At 35.0% G+C, this 24703-nt stretch overlaps 1 protein-coding gene across 5 annotated transcripts in view; it reads right to left on the bottom strand.

Moving 5' to 3' along the window:
• LOC106670029 (atrial natriuretic peptide-converting enzyme-like) overlaps window positions 1-24703 on the bottom strand; it is a 111695-nt gene that overhangs the window by 30058 nt on the left and 56934 nt on the right. The window contains exon 1 of one of the 5 annotated variants that reach the window (XM_014400038.2): window positions 10121-10177. The exons of the other annotated variants lie outside the window; for them this stretch is intronic. Coding sequence (XP_014255524.1) covers window positions 10121-10162 — 42 coding nt within the window. The 5' untranslated portion in view covers window positions 10163-10177. Of the gene's footprint in view, window positions 1-10120; window positions 10178-24703 lie in introns of those variants that run through there. 5 annotated transcript variants of the gene reach the window in all.

Here is a 24703-nt window from a genome sequence, read left to right as displayed (position 1 = left end):
TGAGCTATCGCGACTTCGATCCATTCGGAGACCAACCTCCAATCTCAACCCACCTTTCGAATTTTCCCTCCTTTTTGCCATTTTTCATTGAGTGGATCAAAGTCGCGATAGCTCAAGTGGTAGAGCAGCGGCGTATTTAGCGGAAGGTCGTGGGTTCGAATCCAGCCGTGACACTGACTTTTTACCTCAACCAATACCTTACATAAAGATTAATTAATTGAAGTAAGTTATTCGGTCAATAGGACCACGAAATCTAATGCATTTGATTGAGAATAGTAATAATTTATTATAATAGTAAAATAATAAAACAAATCATATATCAGTAGGAGGATGATTCGTCAGGAACAGACGATTTTAAAAATATAAAGGATGATTTCAAAGCCATAAGAGTATAGTTATAGTTGAAAATCGAGCTGTTATTTTCCTTAAAGATCTTTGTACGATGTTTTTATCGTTTTTGTTCAGCGGTTTCGAGTAAGAAAAGCGAGACTTGCATGCTATCGTCCTGCGGGCGTTGTGGGTCATTAGGCAAGGTAAGTGCAGCTGGTTCATCCTTAGCCGGCCCAGCGAATCACGATTCACTCCGTTCACGCAATCGGGTCCTTTCTCAATTTCTCTTATTCAATTGCCATCATCGGATTGTTTTTCTGGGGGAGATTTCACAATCGGGATGAGGCCGGACGCGTGACGCGAAATAAGGCAGATCCTAGGGGGGTCCCGAGTCAAAACGTCTCAGGGGACTTGGTAAGTCATGAAGTATTACGCGTGGATTAAAACGGCGCGTTGACAATTGCCCAATTGGAAGTGCGTTACGTTTCATACGGCCGATTCGTTGGGCAAAAGAGTTTTTTTGGGGGGTAACAAGTTGCGTGATTCGAAGAGAAAGCAGCGGAATGGAAAAGTTGATAACTATTCGTGGACTTCGTTCTGTAACAAATAAATATTTCACATTTTTCATACTTGGCACGCATTAGTACCATTTATAACGGATGTTTTGAATACTTCGGTATCTATTTCTCAACCCTCAATGGCAAAAAATAATAGTGGAATAAGAACATTTTTGAAAAGTCCATCGGCAAAAATAAACAAAAGAATAATTTAACCAATGTTGACTTGACACCTTATAATATATGATTTATATGTAAAAACATATATAATAAATATTCATATTAAAAATTTGCTATCAAAATTGACCACCAATATAAAGATCAGGAAAGGCAAGAAATGAGAAGTGTCCAAAAGAACATGGAAGGAACAGTATACAAATATTTAAAAACTAACAGCCATTATTTACTTTCTACTGACATCAAATGAACGAAAATTATTTCCCGGATGGAGGAATAAACCACGAGTCATATTAAGAAAAATACAGATTTTTGAAAGCATATTCACGTTCATTTAGTTGGTAAAATTTCTCACTCTCTCACTCTCTCGTTATCTTTCTTTATCCATCCCTCTCTCTCACAGTCTCTTTGTCTCGCTCTTTCATTTCTCTCTGCTCTCTCACCTCTCCTTCTCTCTCTCTCTATCTATCTATCTATCTCTCTGCCTGTCTGTCTGTCTGTCTATCTATATCATATTAAAAATTTGATCTATCTGTCTGTCTATTTCTCTTTCGATCTCATTGCTTCGATGTGTTTTTTCCCCTCCTTCACTCAATCTCTCTTCTTCCACCTCTCTGTTTTTATTGTTTCTCTCTCGCTCTCTCACCTCTCCTTCTCTCTCTCTCTCTATCTCTATCTCTCTGCCTGTCTGTCTATTTCTCTTTCGGTCTCATTGCTTCGATGTGTTTTTTCTCCCTCCTTCACTCAATCTCTCTTCTTCCGGCTCTCTGTTTTTATTGTTTCTCTCTCTCTCTCTCTCTCTTTCTCTCTCTCTACCATTTTCCTCCATTCCCACAATCTTTTTGTCTCTCTCTTTCTCTCTCGCCCTCTTGTTCTTTCTTTCTCTATGCCCTCTTTCACAGACTCTTTGTTTCTCTCTCTTTCTTTTCTCTGTCGCTTTCTCACTCACCTTCTCTCTCTCTCTTTATCTATCTGTCTGTCTGTACTCATCTATCACTTAATCTCCTTCCTTCCAACTCTCTGTTTCGTTTTGTTTCTTTCTCTCTTTCCGTTTTTCTGTTCTTTTTTCGCTCTCCTAACCTCCCTCCCTCTCACTCTTCCCCTCTCTGTCTATCTCATTCTCTCTCTCCCTCTATGTCTTCTGTCTGTCTGTTTCTCACGCTCTCTTGTTTTTCTTTCTCTATGCCCCTCTTTCACAGACTCTTTGTTTCTCTCTCTGTCTATCAATATATTTATCTATCACTCAACCTTTTCCCTTCCACCTCTCTGTTTTGTTTTGGTTTCTTTCTCTCTTTCCGTTTTTTTGTTATTTTTTCGCTCTCCTTACCTCCCTCCTTCTCTTTCTCTCTCTCTCTCTCCCTCTCTGTCTCTATCTGACTCTTTCTCTCTCTCTCTCTATCTCCCTCTCTCTCTCTCTCTCTTTACCCATCTGTTTCTTTCCCTCTCTTCCTCTCTTTCTCTCTCCCCTTCTCTGTTTCTTTCTTTCTCTCTCCCTCTCTGTTTCTTTCTGTCTCTTCTTCTCCGTCTCTCTCTTTCTCTCTGTTTCCCTTTCTCTCTCAAGGTATAATAATTTAAGTATTTATACGAAAAGTTAAAATTTCCGTCGGATGTAAGCTCTATTTCTCTTCTTATAGTATACTAGACTACTAATATAACAGTCGACAGTTGCAAATATAAAGCATAAAACTATGTCTTTTAATAAATCTAGTTTTAGAAAAAAGAAACAGTTACAAATCTTAAAAATATTTTAAATCAAAATTAAAAGAAAATTTAATTAAAATTTAGTTTCTATGTGTAAACGTATAATGTTTATACTAAAATAGATGATGAAACCAGTTGTTAAATGTTGTTTATATATTTTTTGTACTGTATTAATTTTCTTCTTTTTTCACACTTTGTACTGTAAACTTATTATTTTTTTATTCTTTTTTTTGTAATGTTCAAGGTATATATTAAGAGTTTGAAATAAGGTGCAAGACTGTATAAAGTAGATAACTTTATTTTATTGTAAATATATAATTTACGTTAGATGTAAGAGTGGTCCTTGAGCCGTAATCTTATGTAAATAAATAAAAAATCTTCCATTTGCTCTCTCTCTCTCTCTCTCTCTCTCTCTCTCTCTTTCACACACACACACACACACACACACACACTCTCTCTCTTTCTCTCGTATACATATACAAATAAATTACAGAACACCCAGGCTGTTTATTTCTTAAAAGATATCATATTTTAATGATGTATTTTTTTTTACTACACGCAGTCATTTAGCTTTGTTATGAACTTCATCCCATAAACAAACGGGTTGAATTATCGGGATGTCTTCTGATGAGGCGGCCGAGCTACACCGAAAATACGCTTTCGTAACTAAAAATGAGAATCATCAGTCAGTTCGCTTCCGTTATGTAAGTTGGTACAAACCGGTTGTGGAAGAAAGGTTGCGCACTGCTTTGAATCGTTGCACCAGGAACGCCTAGAAGATCTGGGTGAAGTAGATCACGGTCTTCCAGTCTCGTCCTCCGGGCTCGCCGGTCATCCGTCGTCCTTTTGTTCCTTTTCTCGTACAGATTCAAGTCCCAAGGCATGTAACCCCGCGGCACGTAACACAAGTTGGATAATATCCCGACGAAATTAAGCCGGGAACCGGCCAATATTACGTCTTTGCCGGATTTTTCGATTCGAAAAATATTTCTTGATAATGACTTTCAAATATTTGGGTCAAACTGGGCCCATAGGTTTATTTTCAACATCGTGCATACCAGAAACTACAACCAACAACATTCATATCCCATACAACAAAATCTATAAAAAAAGTCTATTAACAATGGCAACAGTTAAACTAAAAGTAAATATTTTCTGTAAATTCACGAATTTACTGAATATGATCTTCCTTGCCTTTAAGCCTACATTCCTTCAATCAGCGATATATGACCCAATCATCGATCAATAAATTTAGCATAGTTATTAATTTAAAATAATTAGATTGGAATGTATTTGCATGCAGTTTGTAAATTATTTAATTATACTGGTTCAACTAATTAATATTTAAAAAATTAATACGGCACGCAACGTAAAGATTTCTAAAATACCAGAGAGTTGGATAAATAGATTTCAACACTGCCAATTTAAAAACTTCCCATGTGCTATTTGATACCATTTTACATTAAAAAACTGAGCATAGGTTAAATTTGAAATTTTTGATCCTTAAGAAAAACCTGAGCGAAAAATATTACGCTGAACCGGCTAAAATCACCTATTGGGGTCGCCTTCACTCATGAACAGGGACCGGACTTTTATGCAGTAAAAATTGCCAAAATATATAAAATATGCAGTTGAAAGTTTTTCAACTACAAGCTTATTTGAACCCTCGGAGTACCGGTGTTTTTGATAAAAGCCCATTTGTATCTTGTTAATTTTTTTTAAAATTTATAAATGAACATATGTAGAAAAACAAGAGCGTACTTATGATTTTTTTTGTATTTTGTGTTGATGTTCATTTATGTTAAATATTTTTCTAATCAACCTGAAGCCCTTCCATAGCTCTAACCTAACCCTAACTGTACCTAACTTAATGATTCCTAACCTAACCTTGTAACACGATTTCTGTATCATCCCCAAAAACATGTTGAAAAATCCTATGTTTCTGAAATGAATTTTGAAGAAGCCTGAACAATGATCAACTTTCCCGAAAGGTCTCATTGTTCCAACCACCGAAAAAATTTCTAGTTCATTTTTTAAAATTTTATAAATGCACTTTAGCAAAAAAAATTGTACGTTTTTAAACGTATATACGCATATTATGTATAAGGTAATTCATTTTTGTTTAACAACTTGTAACCTGACAATAACCCTAACCCTACTTCACCCATCCTAACCCGTCCATAATCTAACCTAACTCAACCTAACCTAGCCCGAATATTTACGGCACTATTACTGTATCCAGCCCCAAAATACATTCACATTAAAAATAACACGTTTCTGAAATGTATGGCGGACTCTGAATTTTGTAAAAATTTAGTATTTTTCTTTCAATTTATATGCACTTTAGTAAAAACCTGGGCTTAATGCATGTTTTTGAACCTCGGTGTGCGTATTTTATATTATTAAATTCATTCGTTTTTGTGGTCCGCTTGACCAATTAATTTCTCTCAATTAAATAAGGTTTTTAGTTGAGATAAAAAAGTCAGTGTCCCAAGCGGGATTCGAACCCACGATCTTCGGCTAGATACGCTGCTCTACCACTTGAGTTATCGTGATTTTATATTATGTGTTCATGTTCATTTTTGTAATCTGGCCATTGTTAATTTTTTAAAATTTATAAATGAACATTAATAGAAAAACAAGAGCGTACGTGTCAATTTTTGTGTTGATGTTCATTTATGTTAAACGTGTCTTTTAGCATATTTTTCTAATCAACCTGAAACCCATCCATAGCTCATAACCTAACCCTAATCGTACCTAACTTAACGATTCCTAACCTAACCCAAAAACATACAGTTAAACAGTTAAAAAAATACTATGTTTCTAAAATGAATTTTGATGCAGCCTGAGCAATGATCAACTTACCCGAAATGTCTCATTATTCCAACCACCGAAAAAATTGCTATTTATGCAGTAAAAATTGCCAAACTATTGAAGCCCTGAAATATGCAATAATAAGCAGTATATACGTTCAAAATTACGAGATTTATTTAACGAGGGTATTTCAACTACAATGTTATTTGAATCCTCGGGGTGCCGGTGTTTTTGAAAAAAGCCTAGTTGTAAATATGTCGGGTTCGAATACTGGGCCGGTGAATTCGAACCCGGGACCTTTACCTTCCAGTGATAAACGCCTTGTCCATTTAACAAAAAAATTTTCTCACTTTCATGATTAAATTATGTATTTTATACTAATTGAGTATAATTAATGTTAATAAACAAGTACTTTTCTAATTTTTCTTCCGTCAAATAGCGCTTACGGTTAAAATTTGTGAGAATATTGAATATTTTCTTACCGTCTTTCTTCTTTGAATTAAACCAAATTTTTTTCAACTTGTTATTTTTATATATTGTTTTGATGTTTCCCCCGAAAACCAATATAATATTTTAAATATTTTGCTCGATAAATACGATTTTACTTAAAAATCCTTCAAATATGCGATATTGTTCAAATATGCAATTTCATGCGATATTCATCAAATATGCAAAAATATGCTCTATAAAAGTTAACCTACAGCTTCCTAGATACTTGATTTCCTCGGTCGTATGTGGTGGCAAACAAAATATGCAACTGCATAAAAATCCGGTCTCTGCTCATAAGTGAGCAAGGTCGGACCCAAAGACCCTTTGCCGTTTCAGCTCGGTTCACCCATCATCAACAAAAATATTTCACTGAATTCAGTAAATTTCAACTACTAAGGAAAAAAACATTGCAGGACCTTATGAAAATGTTGTCGTTAGATTGGAAAACAAATATTCAAAAGCGTGAGGGAAGGTTGGGTAAAAAAAAGAATCAGCGTGAACGGACGGATCCAACTCCAACTTGATGAGTGATGATCAAACTGCTGACAACAGATCATTAACTCGCATGCTACCTAATGAAATTTCCCAATGTTCTTTCGAAATCCTCTTCTCATCGTACTCAGACGTTAAACTCGCCGATGAGGATTAAAAGTATTGTAATTTAATGTCAAATAGAACGAGAAGAATCCGCGCAATCGTTTTTAAACTCTGAACCTAGATTATGAAATTGTCAGTCTGCTGATAATAAGTCGTCTGGTCTGCAAAGGCCGCAATCCACGTGACGTACTCTTGGTCACGAGATAAAAACAAAATCGCTTCTCCGGGGCAAATTCCACGTCAATAAATTCCATTACTTTTTCCAAGGGAGAAATTTCAAAGTTGAACTTTTCCTGTGGGAACTGACTAAAAAAATAAAGAAAGCGACATTATTAACGACTCATTGTATAGTCGGGAAGAGAACATGAATGATTGTAGATTTCATCAAACCTCTCTCCCTATCATTTCCCACTTTCGGCACTTCAAAACATGTGCTGTCTTGAAGAAGCAAGGTTTTTTTTTCAGAAAAATGTTCAATAGTAACACATCGCTAACATCTATGCTACTTTATTACACTGAAATGCTTAAAATCTTTACAAGAAAGAAAGTCTTCACAAACGTCAATATTCATCTTTTTAATGAGTCTCCTAATGGACCAATGATAAAATGTGAAAAAAAAGACAAATCGTCAGTCGAACTTGGACGCAATTTGAATAATATAGCCATTAAAAATTCCAAGGAAAAGCTTCGGACAGTAATCAGGTCTTCTTAGTTTTGCTTTCATTAACACGAAAAAGAAAGTGAACCGTTTGGTTTTGACCTTGCGGCTGGGATCTCGCCTTGACTCGTCTCCTGTTCCCTGCAATCAACGCGGACAGGCTTATGTCCCAAAGGTTTGACCTTTCACGACCAATCCGACCTCTCTTCGGAACTTTTACAAACGATCCTCCCTCATTTATCGAACTATTACACGCTGTACTTTCTCAACAACCGGTCAATACGAGACGTTCAATAAAATTGATTTAGACTGTCTGTTCAAAGACCTCATTTTCTGTATTACTTACTGTTTGATAAAAAATTATGAATTAGACCTTTAAAAGCCTTAAAGGTCCTGCTCTATAGCTATAAGGTACCTACATGTTTAAATGATTTATTTAGAAAACCTTCCAAATGTTTGAATTGACTTTAACATTAGATTATTTTTACTTTTTTACTTGATAGATAGGCTATCTTCCTAGCCACCTTGTAGACTATTCCTGAGATAAGAAGTAAATAATTATCACTATTTCATCACCCTTTATGTATAAACTGTGATTAAAATTTTAAAAGCGTTCTTTTTTTTGTAAGCCATGCAATCGACACATTAAAAATTATATACGATATTTAACTTCATACTTTAAGGCCTATAAAAGCGAAAAATATTTGGCCATACGAAATTTGAATTATTATAAATACAGACATCGATTTTAAGCCGTATAAGTATAAATTAAAACAATATATTTCTTATTAAATTAATCCATATTCGTTTAGTGGTCATATCAAAACATATATTATGTTTAATTTTCTACATGTTTTTTATTAAAAGAAGAAAATTGCCAAAGAACCTAATCTTCTGGATATGAAGAAATAAATTAGGAAATGGAAAAAATTAATTCCTTATATTTTTAATTAGCGGTTTTTATTTATAAATCTAGTTGATTTTTTTAAGTTATAAATGCACATTAATAGAAAAAAACAAGAACGTACGTGTGAATATTTTTTTGTATTTTGTGTTCTAGTTCATTTATGTTAATGTGTCTTTTAGTATATGTTTCTAATCAACCTGTAACCCGTCGTCCGCTCTAACCTAACCCTAACCGTACCTAACTTAATGATTCCTAACCTAACCTGGTAACGCGATACGATTTCTGCATCTAACCCAATATTATTAATTCTAACCCCATACTGAAAAAATACTATGTTTCTAAAATGAATTTTAATGCAATGATCAACTTTACCGAAATGTCTCATTGTTCCAACCACCGAAAAATTTTTTCGTTCATTTTTATTTATTTTAAACAGGGACTTTAGTAAAAACAATTAACTGCTTGTAATGCATGTTTTTAAACGTATATGTTGATATTATGTATAACGTGTCCATTTTTGTTTAACAACTTGTAACCTGACCATAACCCTAACCCTACTTCAGACATCTTAACCCGTCCCTAACCCTAACCTAACTCAACTTAACCTAGCCCGAATAATTACGGCATAATTTTTGAATCCGGCCCAAAAACACATTCACGTTAAAAATAACACGTTTCTAAGATGTATGGCGGGTGAAAAGGGCTCTTTAAATTTTGTAAAAATCTAGTATTTTTCTTTTAATTTATACATGCACATTAGTAAAAATCTATGTGTAACGCATGGTTTAGAATCGATGTGTGCAAATTTTATATTATCTGTCTATGTTCATTTTTGTTTAACAACCTGTAATCTGACCATAAACTTAACCCTGTTTCACCTAACCTAACTCGTTCCTAACCCTAAACCAACATAACCTAGTCCGGAAACGCGATGATGCAAAAATATTTACGCCACAATTTTTGTATCCAGCCCAAAAACATATTCTGGTTAAAAATAACACCTTTCTGAAATGTATGGCGGGTAAATCGCGCTCTTTGAACTTTGAAGCAACCTAGTTTATTTCTTTTGTAGTTACCTAGTAGTAAACCTAGTTTACATGCACTTTTGTAAAAATCTACGTGTTTGTTTTTGAATCCATGTGTGGAAATTTTATGAGTTTGAGATGACCTATTATCCCACCTTCAAGAAGGAAGAATCATAAGTGCAAATTTTATATTATGTGTTCATGTTAATTTTTGCTTAACAACCTATAATCTGACCATAAAACCTAACCCTGCTTCAACTCGTTCCTAACCCCAAACCAACATAACCTAGTCCGGAAACGAGATGATGCAAAAATATTTACATCACAATTTTTGTATCCAGCCCAAAAACATATTCTTGTTAAAAATAGCACGTTTCTAAATGGTATGGCTGGTGAAAAAGGCTCTTTGAATTTTATACCAATCTAGTTTTTTTTAAAATTTATTCACGCACTTTAGTTTAAAAAATAAATACATAAATGCGTGAAATGCATGTTTTTGAACGTATCTTGTAACCTTACTTAGCCCTAACCCTACATCGTCCTTAACCGTAACCGTACTTAACCTTACCAATCCTAAGCCCAACACTACCTAACCTAACCGTCCCTAACCGTAGCAATAACCTCTACCTAACCTAACCCATTCACACTTCCCTGGTCACGCAAAATAGATGACGTGAAAATGGTCAGGTAAAAAAACATTTGTGTATCCAGCCCAAAAAACATATCCACGTTAAATTAGATAAATTTGATCATCCCAATTTAATCAATGACTGGCCGTTGGTTGGTTCCACCTAACGATTCCTAACCTAGCCTAACCCAGCCCAGCCAAAAAATTTTATGTCAGGCTCAACATATCCATACTTACAAACATGTCTCTAAAATGAACGTCGGATGACATGATCAACATTTTCGAAACTTCTCATTGTACCACCTCCGAAAGAATTGCACAACGGTGTAGTTTCCCTATGAAAAACAAATTCTTTTCGAGTTGGATCAGACACGTCAATACTCCTCAAGGGCGAATCTTATCAAACACGAATCCGACATCTCACGACGGCATGTCGCCCCCTTAATAAGCCTGTAATACACGTTGACAATTATTTCCATTGTTCCTGTCGAGGAAGAGATGTTTCCATGTGGAAAATCGCCCTTGCGTCTTTCTTCCTCCAGGATCACGGGGCCCATGAATGACCATGGGCTCTGAGGCGACAATTTACAAACAATGCCACCTCCTCGTGTGATTAGCACACAATGATCACCCCCGTTGCTTTGGCCCATCTTCCTACTTCGTATAAGTTCCGGTTGGATAATGACAACTGTGAGATTAACAATGTGATCCTTTCGAACAAATATAAATAAACATCAATTCTCAATTCAATACAAACGTACTTTAATGTTGGATCAAACGGATAACAAACAACTTCTTATTTAGCAAAAATTCGAGTTTTATTTCTTGAAAAAAGTGATTAAACTGCAATTTGGTCATTTCTGATCATTTATGGACTGCCTATTTGCACCACTTTGGTCTGTCAGGCGTGTTTGAGCTTCTCGTTATCATCAGTGTTTTTTCTTAATTACATTATCTTCGAATGGAAATTAATCACTCATTGAAGACATAACCTAGGGTCCAAGATGACCTCGGAATTATTAGCAAAAATAAAAGTTTTTTCGTTCATGATACAGCTAAGTATAGTAAGTATAGGCAAGACTTACTTAACGAAGTCTTTTGCCTCTGCCCTAGGATGTTGTTTCACCAGGATTAATTTTTTAAACATGATCCGTTTAGCAAATATTTCTTTTTTTTTCTGGTAGTTTGGAATTTTATCGAAGGGTTCGGATTCAATGCTACTGAGGTCCTTGGCTAGTCTATGAGTTTTGTCTACCAATTTTTGAAGAAGCAGATGTTCTCAAAGCCTCCAGCACTGAAGAATAAAAAACCGACACGCGATGGGCCAAGCAAAGCGTTCTGTTGTCTCTCTCCAAAAGAGTACATCTCACAATAGCTAGAAAATCTCTAGAAAATAAAAATCCTTTCGGAAAAGAATTACAATCAAATTCACCACTTACACTTTTATAAGTTGAAATAAAACGAAAGTTCGTAAGAGGCTCCGAGAAGAAAGTTTAAGGAAGTAAATGCAAAACTTCCTCTGTACTGATCAAATTTCAAACTCGTGATTGGGTCATGAAACAGAAGAAACTCCGATGTCCGGCGAGACAGTTCCACCGAAAGTTCACAGGCATCCGGTCGTGACAGACCTTTGTACCTTTCTTCGTGCTCAAATTACGTCAGCGCATTGATACCTCGTTAAATGCCGACCGTCAAACCTATCCCTAAAGAGGCTCGGTTGAAAACAATAATTAGACGTTCACTTATGGACATTTAGAATAATAAAATGCTTGATTTGGAGAAGATCGGTGAATAGTTTTTGCTCAAGAAGTCCGCTCGTTAAAAAAATTATGCAGTGACCTCAATGGACGAAAGGACGTGATTGTTTTCATTTATGCTCGAAGAGCCCAGAACAGACGGCAAAGGTCAAAGCTAAGAACTAAAATGTTTCATTTTTTTTATTATGTTAAAATCGAAAACAGGTAGTTTAACATTAGGTCATCGTTTAACGTTCCCCTATATTTTCCTAGACACGCGAAGGATCGAAAACGAGCCTTTAAGCAGTTCAGAAGTTCAGAAGAAAGGTGAAGGACTCATCTTTTCCATTTCGCATAATAAACAATCATGACTCGCATACTTTCTATTGTCTTCGAATACATTCTCCCCTTCACGTATTTAGCAACAAGAAACGGGATTTATAATCCCAGAGACATTCGGATTATAGGATGAGCAATCTATCCGGCTTGTGAAAAGAGGATAAGCCGGATTTCGTAACAGCCCAAGAATGGACGATTTATGATTTTTTTTTAAGCTTAATAAATTTGTTCCTATTTTAAAACATTTAAACTATTTTTTTTTCGATGAAAATACCTTAAAATTTCTAGAAATCTCACGGTTTTTGTTGAAATTCCTACTTATTGGTTTTGCACTGAGAAACTTTTAATTTTAATAGTAATGGTTAATGAGTGTTGTTAAAAAAATGAAGTTCAAACCGTAAAAAATTCCCTTGATATCGTAGTTTAATAATAATATTTTTTTATATAACTTCAAAAATTACAAAAACAAAAACCTATAAGCTTTGGACAACCTTTTAAGATTGTCCAAGAGTATATTTTTGTTTATATTTTAGGTTTTCATGAACTAAAACACAGAGTTGTTAAGCACTAATTCATCAAATTATAGCCATTATTAACAGAAAGGAAAATTGGTTTTAATTGAAAAAGTTATTAAATGACCGATTCCGTGAAGGAAGGATAAGGAGGAAGTGGAGAAAGTTGTTTACAAATATCATTTGCCCCAGAGATATTTCTCAAATGTACACAAAAAAAACTCCCCCGTGAGGTTTCCTTTTCACCGGACAAAATTTATAAAATTTATGAGATGAAAATATTATCCAGATCAAAACATCTAGCCTGTCCGAAATTATACTACAGTTGAATTTATTATGGAAAGGATAATGGCCAACCTGTTCTCGCCTCTTGGGTCAATTTGTCTATTTGTAGTTGTTGGTCTTAGAGTTATTTTGTCTGTGTGCTTTTTTCTAACATGGATTTGTTTTTGAGCTAGATATACAAATGTAGGATAAGGGACAGGTTAGGTTAAGATAGGTAAGGTTAGGTTAACTTAATATCCACCTTTAATGTTTTTTCGTGAAAGTGAGAAAATGTGGAGTATGTTCACGATTAATTCGGAACAGGTTGGGTTAAGTTATGTAAGGTTAGGTTTGGGTTAACTTAATACACACCTTTAATGTTTTTTCGTGAAAGTGAGAAAATATGGGAGTGCGTTCACGATTAGTTGGGGACAGGTTAGGTTAAGGAGGTAAGGTTAGGGTTAGGTTAATATCCACCTTTAATGTTTTATCGTGACAGTGAGAAAATATGGGAGTGCGTTCACGATTAATTGAGGACAGGTTAGGTTAAGAAGGTAAGGTTAGGGTTAGGTTAATATCCACCTTTAATGTTTTATCGTGAAAGTGAAAAAATATGGGAGTGCGTTCACGATAAATTGAGGACCGGTTTGATTAAGTTAGGTAGGGTTAGGGTTAGGCTGTCAAAGATGGGTTTTGACTGATTGAATATGAATGACAAAATTTAACTATTAACTATAACTAACTGGGCTGGATAAACAAAATCCAAAAATTCAGGTTTTTTGTGTGATCATTTTTCCTCTTCGATTTTGAATTTATTGGGAGTGAAGGTATCGGTTCGTGTTAGGGTTATGAACGGGTCAGATAGGGTTTGGTTATCCATCAATCATTTCCCCATATGTTGAAGAATTAGGCGAATGCGTCCATCGTCAAATTATGCTCGATTTATGGCATTTCAGCAAATTATGATACTTGATGATGTGAACTATTTTACTTAGCACTTCCAGCCAGTTTTTTAATTAGTTTTTATTTGATAACAAACTTTACTTATAAACCTATAATTATCGGTTATTTACGGTAATTTAATAATAAGTATAATTATTAAAAAATAGTTGCTCATGAGGACAACATAAAAGTAATAATAAAATCTAAGTCACCATATAAACCTCAACAAGAAATATCACAATATTATTGCCCCACTCCCGAGAACCCGAGCCGAAAACAAGGACTCGTCCTTACCTGATGAAGGATAGGTCATACGCGGTTGAAAAACGAAGATAAATTTCTCCTAGGCCCAAGCCCGCGTATGTGCCTGTTATGCATAGAAAGGTTGCTCAATGTGATCAATAATAGAAACTTGTCAAATCTTGGCTCCTTATAGAGAGCTTGTAGGCATGTTGCCGAATTTGAGAATGGTTCTCAGGCACAGTAGCGAGTTTTTACCCTATTCCGCTTTTTGGTGGATGCGGGGTTTTTTCAATGTACATTGATATGTTTTATGCGTTTTGTTTGAGAGAGTGTATTTATTAGTGTGAGTAGTGAGGGTTTTTGGTGAAATATAGCGTTACCATCGACCCTAATTTCGATTAGATTTTTAATACTGTGTGCAGGTCGATGGAGGAATATCGAGTATTCCACAGACTAATCAGAATTAGTGAAATGTACATAGGTGTGAATGTATTTACTTGTGCGGAGTTAGTTTTAGGTTAGATGATGTTTTGCATGCGCTGGGGGCCGGAACGACCTAGCTGATCCTAGATCTTGGGCATTTGGCTTAAGAGCGATGCTTGCGATCCAGCAGCATAAGAATAAGTGAACCTGAGGTATAGACAGGTACAACAGCCAACAGCCAAGATGCAAGGAACAAGTAAATAATCCAAAATATTTTTTTTTTTTACAAACAGATGATTGTTATAAACTTTATTTTTGTATAGTTTGTTGCACTTTTTATTGTATATTAGGAAGTACTTTACGGTTAAAGTTTTTTTTAATTTTTAAGGTAATTTAAATCAATAGGAAATATATTTATCAATTTGTTTTGTAGCATTTTCTCATTTTTATTATATTTTTTGGCGACAAAATTGAAGGTTCCTCCTTTTTGTTTGCGGAGTCTTCTTTTCCTAAGGTCATTATTTTTGTTTCTTCCTTCTAGGCCTATTTTTAATTTGTTCAGATTAAAAAAAAAATAAATCATTGAACTGTTACGCAACGAATCACTATTTTGGGGCCAATTACATCAGGAGGTAAAGGTTAAAACAAAAAATGCCGAATGCTGAACCGGCGAAAAAAGTTATCAAAACCGGATTAAAAGATTGTCCAGCTGACGTTCAGTTCATCCTTTCTGTTATGGACACAACTTTATCACTCGATCGTTATAATTAAATTCTTAAATAATATTAAGGCTTATTTTCCGTAATTATTGTCGGGCTTGAGCTCACAGAATCCATGCGTCTCTATGAGATATGTTTTTTTAATTTGCTTCCTATGCTAATAATCAATCCGTAATTTCAGATTGGCTATGGCTGTGCGCACATAATTCGGAACGCTTTCGACACCCACTCTCATAGTTAACATAAAATTGTCGGACTGTTAATAATTAATTATATTGCATCTATTTCAAGGACGGCGTCGAAAAAGTCGTGACGGAGCTTATTAAGCAAGTATCGTTGCAAAGCTCGAATTGTATAGTTGTGGAGTAAATTAATTACTATTTTATGATTTTAAAAGTTTAAGTGTGTACAATACAAAAGATTTTCTTTAAAAAAATCTTTTGCATGTTTGCTTTTAAAGCTTGTGAACCAATTTGTATAACGGGAACGAACATGCAGATAAAGGCAACGTAGTTAAGATAAGACCACACGACCCCACGACCCCACCCACTCAGCGTCCCGCGGATTTACAAAAAACGATTGCAAACTGATTGGAGAATCTGCCGAAATCTAGAAGGGTAAAGTTCATCTTTACCAGACCGGACGTAGTTCATACCAAGAATACACTCGTCCAACAATGCGTGTGAGATCATGTATGTGCCCGTGGTGTGGAGAACTTATCACGTTAGAGTACATAATGACAGATAGTAGAAAAACTAAGCCTACAAAGCAGGAAATACATCTCGACATATGAGCGACCGTGAGGCATGGTAGAAGGCACAGAACGCTGACCCAATATCTCAGGTCCATAAATGTTTTTAATTGTGTATAGATCATTGTGATACCTTCATGTATGTGATTATTTCCAATTAGTCTGAGGAATATCGAGTACACTGGGGTGTGTGAATGAATTTTAATGTGTGCTTGTAATTTATTAGCGTGAATGGTAAGGCTATGCCTAAGACCCCGAGGAATATCAATTTTCTGGGGTTATATAAATGTAATCTATTAGCGTGAATGGAGGGGCTATCCCCAATTAGCCCAAGGAATATCGAGTACTCAGGGGTAGTGAGAAAGAATTTTAATTTGTGCCTGTAATTTATTAGCGTGAATGGAAGGTCTTCTTTCCTAATTACCCCTAGGAATATCAATTTTCTGGGGTTATATAAATGTAATCTATTAGCGTGAATGGAGGGGCATATCCCCAATTACCCTAATGAATATCAAATACTCAGGGATAGAGAGAATGAATTTTAATGTGTGCATGTAATTTATTAGCGTGAATGGAAGGTCTTCTTTCCTTATTACTCCGAAGAATATGAATTATTCTGGAGTTGTATAAATGTAATTTATTAGCGAGAATGGAGGGGCATATCCCCAATCACCCCAAGGAATATCGAGTACTCAGGGGTAGAGATATTGAATTTTAATGTATGCGTGTAATTTAATACCGTAAATGGCAAAACTGTTCCCAATTATCCCGATGAATATCGAGTAATCATGGGCAATGTGGACAAGTGTGCTGTATGAATATAATTTATTAGCGCGAATGGAGAAGATTAAGTCCAAATAGCCCGAGGTATATCGAGTACTCCATAGTAGAGTGAATGAGTTTTGGTGTGTGTGCATGTAATTTATTAGCGTGACTGGCTGGGCTTGTTACCATTTACCCTGAGGAATATCGAGTATACTGGGGGGGGGAGGATGCTTTTGCTATGTACATGTAATTTATTAGTGAATGGGAGGGCTTTTTCTAAGACCCCGAGGAATATCGAAACCTTTGGGCTTGTTTAAATGTAATTTATTAGCGTGAATGGAGGGGCATATCCCCAATCACCCCAAGGAATATCGAGTACTCAGGGGTAGAGAGAATGAATTTTAATGTGGGCCTGTAATTTATTAGCGTGAATGGAAGGTCTTCTTTCTTAATTACCCCGAGGAATATCAATTATTCTGGGGTTATATAAATGTAATCTATTAGCGTGAATGGAGGGGCATATCCCCAATCACCCCAAGGAATATAGAGTACTCAGGGGGAGAGAGAAAGAATTTTAATGTGTGCATGTAATTTATTAGCGTGAATGGAAGGTTTTCTTTCCTAATCACTCCGAGGAATATCAATTATTCTGGGGTTATATAAATGTAATTTATTAGCGTGAATAGACGGGCATATCCCCAATTACCCCAAGGAAAGTAATCGATAATACTCAGGGCATATTTCCAATTACTCTGAAGAATATTGAGTTCTGTGGGGTAGTGTTAGCGAATTCTGTTGTATGAATGTAATTTATTAGCGCGAATTGAGAGGATTATCTCCAATCACCACGTATATCGAGTACTCCAGAGTAGAGTGAATGAATTTTGGTGTGTGCATGTATTTAGTAGCGTGACTGGCTGGGCCTTTCCCATTTACCCTGTGGAATATCGAGTACACTGGGGGGGGGGAGTGGATGCATTTGCAATGTACATGTAATTTATTATTGAATGGGAGGGCTTTTTCTAAGACCCCGAGGAATATCGAAAACTTTGAGGTTGTTTAAATGTAATTTATTAGCGTGAATGGAGAGGCATATCCCCAATTACCCCAAGGAATATCGAGTACTCAGGGGTAAAGAAAATACATTTTAATGTGTGAATGTAATTTATTGTGCTTTTGTGTATTGTTTTCTATTTGTGTTATTTTATCTACAACTAATGCCTTAAGGTAAAAAAGGTTAATCAAATCCATGGGATAAACCTTAAATCATGTTGAAAAATGGCCTTGGTCTTTTCCGGATATCCTAAAGCTATCGGAAAATCTCGTCGTTTCTAAGGACACTGGTGCAAGTGCGCAACTTTTCACACACCAATTGTTTATCTCTTTTTGTGATATTGCACACATGACTTCTACTCAATTTAGCCAGCCCGAGGTCGCATGGCATAAGTGTAGTTTCGCAACTAAGATCATAGAGGGGTCACGTCTAAAAATGCGATTCAATTAAAAGCCTATTGGCGAAAATATTTCCCTAGCGTTTCGGACTTCCTAATACGCTCGGATCGCGCTTTATAACCGAACCACGTACCTCAATTACACCTTGATGCCCGATTATTTCGACCCGGGCCGGCAATTACGTGGCCATCGTGCCTTTTAATTATATCATCAAAATCAGTGCTCATCAGAGAATTTTTTATATTTTTTTTGTAAATCAATTTTTCGAAGAAAAACAACAACAACTGATTCAACGGACTCATACGTGTCATTATTATTTTTGCCTTGTACGCACTGCAAATAATAGTGTACGTGCTAAAACAGAACTTGAATATTTCATTTCCCTTAAGCATAACTTGCACGGTTTTTGCAATCTCACTGTCTTTCCAATCTGAAATATCTAACTAAAGATTTCGACATTTTCTCTATAACACTGACCAAAATATTCAGCGAGAATAAGCGGACCAAGATAGCCAAGGATTGTCAAATAATAATAATATTAATAATAATAATAATTAAAAAAAACAGTTCGGACTGCATTTTAATAAAGACAACTATGGTACAACTAATAACTTTTCAACAATTAAATCCTATATATTGTTTCTACGTCTACTACGTTAAGATGTTTTGTGGGTGCTGTAAACCAACTGGTAAAAGGTCAGGAAAGCATCTTGATGATTGAGAGTGAAATTGAGTGGTTGAAGATGAAGGAGGTGATCATACTACAGTCCTTTATATTGGGGATTGAATGAGACTGATGTAAAAGGATTTTCAAATTAAATTCACCATTTTACAAATCAAATTTACCCATTTACAAATTAATTTCATCCTTTTGAAAATTAAATTCACTCTTTTGCAAACCAATTTCACTCATTTTTAGTTTAATTTCACACTTTTGCTAATCAGATTTAGTCTTTTGTAAATGAAGTTCAGTCTTATGCAAATAAAATTCTCCCTTTTGCAAATTAATTGAATCTTTTTCAACAAAAAAATCATCTATTTGCAAACTAATTTTATCTTTTTTCAATTTAAATTCAACCTTTTGCATCAATTTAAACTTTTTGAAAATTAAATTCACCCTTTTTCAAATCAATGTCACCCTTTTGCAAATTAAAGTCATCGTTTTGCAAATCAATTTCAACCTTTCTCAAATTAAATTCACCCTTTTTCAAATAAATTTCATCCTTTTAAAAATTAATTAATCCTTTTGCAAACCAATTTTACCCGTTTTCAATTTAAATTCACCTTTCTGCTAACCATATTGAGCATTTTTCGAATTAAATTCACCCTTTTGCAAAGTAAATTTTGTCATTTGCAAATTAAGTTCTGCCCTGTAAAACAATTTCTCTTCTCGCAAATCATATTAAACCTTTTTAAAAATATTTAACGACGTTTACAATTATTTAACAATTTCACCTTTTGTAAATGAAATTCTACCTTTTGAAAATTAAAGTCAGCTGTTTGAAAATTAAATTTAGCCTTTTGCAAATCAAAATCAATTAAATGCATCCTTATGTAAATCAATTTGACTTTTTTTCAAATTAATCTCACTTATTTCATTTTAAATTTATTAAATCGAAAGGTGAATTTAATGTTTAAATACAAATTAAATTCACCCTTTTGCAAATAAAATTTAACTTTTTGCAAAACAGGTTTGAAAAAAGAGCGAATAATTATTTTACAAATGAACAAATTAAATTTGCAAATAGAATGAATTTGATTTAGAAGAGGGTGAATACAGTTGGAAAAATCTGAAAATAAATAGCTAAGTAAGTCTGAAATGCTTTCAACTCCAAAATATAAAGTTCAGTTAAAGGGGCAGCGACTTTTGTACAAAAAAATGCATTTTTGAAATATGTATGTATATTAATCAACCTTCAAACTGGTTTTATAAAATCCCAAGAATGTTTTAAATTCTTTTTGTGAAAATTACAAATCAAGTTCTGGAGTAACTTGATGAACGTGAAACTCGCCATCGTTACGTATATTCTATGTCAAATACACAAGACTTTTCTTGCTTAAATTTGATCCAAAGCCGATAGTACTGACCCTTCTAAAAAATAAAATCAAAATTAAAAATCGTTGAGCAGAAGTTCATTTAAACAGAAACATAAGGAAAAACCACACGTTCTTTCGGAACAACTAAGTTGCATGAATAATAATAAATGCCGAAACAAGCCACGACGGGCGTAAATTCTAATTGGCATAATACAAAGTTCGGATCGTGGTCTTTATCACCTTGACATTTCAAGCACATAGTGGACATCGAAGATCCCAAAAGACAAAGAAAAAGGGACATACAGTGTCTCCAGATAGCTGGAAATCTGGTCAGAGAAACAAGACTTAGTAAAACTCCAAGGATAACCATCTAAACAACACCCGGAATAACTTACGACCTGTAAAGGGGTTATTTCATAATCTTGGCACATCTCAAAAATTGCTTTTTTAAAGATAGCTTTTTAACTGTAGATTCTTTGATATACTGGTAACATTTTAGAGTAAAAACAGGTTTAAGATGATACCATTGTAACACTATTCTTTGTAAAAAAAATATATACGCGCCTTGTAAATGGATTAGTTTAAAAAAAAAAAGTTTTATTTCCCATGAAAGTAGGAAAAAAAGTACGGCTTAGCCTGGCGTTCAATGATCATTTATGGTAAAACGAGGTTTACCATGTCTCATTGCTTTTTTAATGGAATGTTAAACAGGATATTTAGCTATAGAACCAAGGAGAAAATGTCTTCAAGGAGTTCTAGACGGAAGTGCTCTAGATTGTTGGGCTTGGTGGCCCTTGACTCAAAGACCTTCACCTTAGAAGAAAAAAAGTTCCAGATCGGGCTTGGTCTTTCCAAACCCCTGGGCTACACCCACACCGTTCAATTGGAAGCCGTTTGGCCAATTAAGAATCAAAGTGGTGACAACTTCGACCTCTTTTATATTTTAAAGGTCGACAATGAAGAAATCAATAAAAAAATTAAAAAACGATGTGGGTTAAGTCAATCTAATCCGCTTGACTTAAAAACTGTGATTTACGTCTTTATTTAATCAAGTTTGATGGAGTGGGACGTAACATCAGATAGGTGTTAGCTGCAGCTATTATTATTCGCCGTATCATTAAATTAATTATTAAAATAAAGAGAAGCTCCAAATCGATATAGCAATAATAACTGCGCGCGGAGAATTTTGTAACATTTTATACGGAAAAAATCATAATATTTACAATTACAATTTTTACAACCAAGTATCATGATTTCCCCTAAATCTGTATTGAATTTGATTGTTTAATAATTAATCACATAAATTTATAATTTTGATTTTGTTGCAGTTAAACTTTTAATAAATCGAATTATTCCTGCCGGTCTTTCGTGGATTATTACAAACAGTAACCATTGACAGTTAGATGATTTAGTACATAGTTTCTGCGTCCTTACTAATTTGTGGATTTGAGTGATGATATTTGTACTAAAACATAAAAATCGGGAATTTAAAGAAATTAAGAGGTTTGATGGAAAATTTTAGAATTTTGTCGGCCTGCGTTAATGATCAGTTAAAAAGAAGAAGAAATGAGAGAGAGAGAGAGAGAGAGAGAGAGAGAGAGAGTGTGTGTTAAAGTGTGCGAGAGAGAGAAAGTGAAAGAGAGAGAATGGAGCAGATGGTTAGATAAAGACAGAAACAGGAGAAAATATACAGATAGTCAAAGAAGTAAGATGAAACATAGAGAATGAGAGAGAGAGAGAGAGAGATAGTGTTAAAGTGTGCGAGAGAGAGAAAGTGAAAGAGAGAGAATGAAACAAATGGTTAGATAAAAAAAGAAACAGGAGATAGACAAGAGATGGTCAAAGAAGTAAGATGAAACAGAGAGAAAGAGAGAGAGAGAGAGAGAGAGAGAGTGAGAGAGAGAGAGAGAGAAAGGGAGGTTGAGAATGAAACAGTGGTTAGATAAACAGAAAAACAGGAGATAGGAAGAGTTGGTCAAAAAGGTAAGATGAGAGAGCGAGAGAGGAAGAAAGAAACAGAGAGAGAGAGAGAGAGAGAGAGAGTCAGAGAGAGAGAGTGAGAGAGAGAGAGAGAGAGAGAAAGAGAGGGAATGAAACAAATGGTTAGATAAAAAAAGAAACAGGAGATAGACAAGAGATGGTCAAAGAGGTAAGAGGTAAAATGAGAAAGCGATAGAAGAAAGGAAGGACGGGAATGAAACAGATGGTTACCTAAAGAAAGAAACAGGAAATAGAGAAGATATGATCAAAAAGGTAAGATGAGAAAGAGAGAGAGAGAGAGAGAGAGAGTGAGAGTGAGAGTGAGAGTGAGAAAGAGAGAGAGAGCGAGAGAGAATGTGAAAGGAAGTGAGAAATGACACAAATTGGTTAGATAAAGAAAGAAACATGAGAAAAAGATAAGCTAGTCAAAGAAGTATGATGAAAGAGACGGAATGAGAGAGAAATGGAGGGAGGGAATGAAACATATAGTTAGATAAAGAAAGATAGAGATGAGACAGTGAAAGAGGTAAGATGAAAGATGGAGAGAGTGAGAGAGAGAGAGAGAGAGTGAGAGGGATGTTAATGCTTTTCAGTTCTATAACGTATCGATGTTCCTGTTTCTTCATGAAAATCTTACTTTTTTCTTCGCATGTTTCTGTTTTAGTTTTTCACATTTTTTGAGTTGATAATTAAATGTGATATAGCCAGTGTGAAGGACTATTATTTTCCTTCATGTTGGTATATTTCTGTTTTACTAAGTAAATCCGTTTTTCATACTTTTAGTACGTCATGTTGTAATTTCAATGAATCATGTGTATCTGTCTTTCTGGAATTTATTTTCACCAAGGACGGCTGATTTTTTAAAAAGAAGGAACTGAAAAAGCTTACATCACAAGACAGGTGGAAGACTCATTTCGGTCAATCAATTTATTTTTAAACTTCAATTTATTCATCGTTATTGTATCATGGCATCATCGTAATATTTCACAGTTTGACGTCTTGTTTTCGCACCGGCCTCCGGCTTCGCCTGAGGTGAAGATCTTTCCTTGAGCTTTGCATGTCCGAAACTGGGTCGTACGACCCAATTACCACGACTGCCTGTTGACACGTTTGTCCCAGCCGTTTCATAATTTGTTGACCCGATAGGGCCGACATGTTCCTATTGTAATATTACAATATTCCGACTCTGATATGCGGCTCTCCTTCACCTTATATCCTCCCTGTTGCGACACCGTTGCAAAACTTTACCCGAGCGGACCGACTCGTGTCAAACCTCCACATTCAATTGATTAAACGACCTTTGACTATTCAACCGTACTACCTTATTCAGAAATATTTCCTATAAGCAGCATATATCAGCACTGTTTATAAAACGTAAGGATGAAAATTATCATCGCGTGTAGATTTCTGACAGCTTTCACTGTGTTTGCTAGACCTTGCAGGAAATGATAACATCAATGTTGTAAAGTCAATTTCAAATCCGGAAGGAACTTTTTTTTATAAATAATTCAATTTCTGCTGTGGATTTCATTTCATCCTTTCCTGATCAGAAGCAGTGTTGCTCGGGTGTCTTCCTTGATCCTTTGAAGCTGGGGAAGCTGAAGAGCATCATACCAGCACCTACTATTAAATCTATTTTATCTGTCTAACCGTTACTTCAGAGTTCAGGCAAGGCACAATGCCTCTATCTATCCTGACCGTCCAGGCGTAACGCAAGGGAACATTCTTGAACCTCTTCTTTATACGATATATACTGCTGACGTTCTTAACCTGCCAGAAACAATTCTATACAATTTTACTGACCATATAGCAATCCTTTCCCGCTTAAAGATCCAGTCTTTGCAAACAGAAACCTTCAAAACTATGTGCAGGGTTTTTTCGGTCCAAAAAGTGGGTAATTAAAATAAATTCAAAGAAGATACAATGACTTCAAACTTAGACGTATTACACTACCTCTGTCGAAGTATGTTCTTTTACACTTACATTACAAACTAAACAGACATTACAAACTGATGTCAGCACTAATCGACAGACGATACAAACTTCAACTTTGCTAAGTTTGATGTATATCACAGTTCTCATAATATAGAACTTTAGGGGTCAACCAAACCTTCAAACTCCCAACATATCCAAAGATTCTAATCAAAACTTCTAGAAAAAATTGTTAACCGTCCTTTTTATGGATCAAACCTTACCCTATACCAACGAAGAAAAATTAAAAAATGATGTTCTAAAAGTCATTATTTATTTCTACTATAGGCATAACATCGAGTGAGTTCTCCACACATGCAATTTGGTTCTTACAGTATTTTTAGAGTTGTAATTGTTTTAAAAATGTAAAAAATCAAGAAAAAATCTCATTGTACACAACTCACATAGTTTAAATTGTCAAATAAATTCATTGACTACTGTATGCGCGATACGAACTTATTCCAGCTCCAGTTTGCTCAACCTAAATCATCTAAAAACCCCGATGAATTTTGACTATTAAATAAAATTAAATTAAATCAATCATCAATACTGGGATTTAAAGGAAACTTTCAATTGCCGTTTGGGGTATCACGGAGGTCATCTGACTGATGCAATCCTTAATATGTTCTCAATTCGTAATATTTTCAGACAATAATGTACAGTATGTTATGAGTACCCGGAGGGCG

This window comes from Cimex lectularius, unplaced genomic scaffold (genome assembly GCF_000648675.2).
Source record: "Cimex lectularius strain Harlan isolate CLEC.00 unplaced genomic scaffold, Clec_2.1 scaffold92, whole genome shotgun sequence".
Lineage (NCBI taxonomy): Eukaryota > Metazoa > Arthropoda > Insecta > Hemiptera > Cimicidae > Cimex > Cimex lectularius.
Note: the sequence above shows the minus strand (reverse complement) of the source record. Positions and strands in the feature narration are given on the sequence as shown.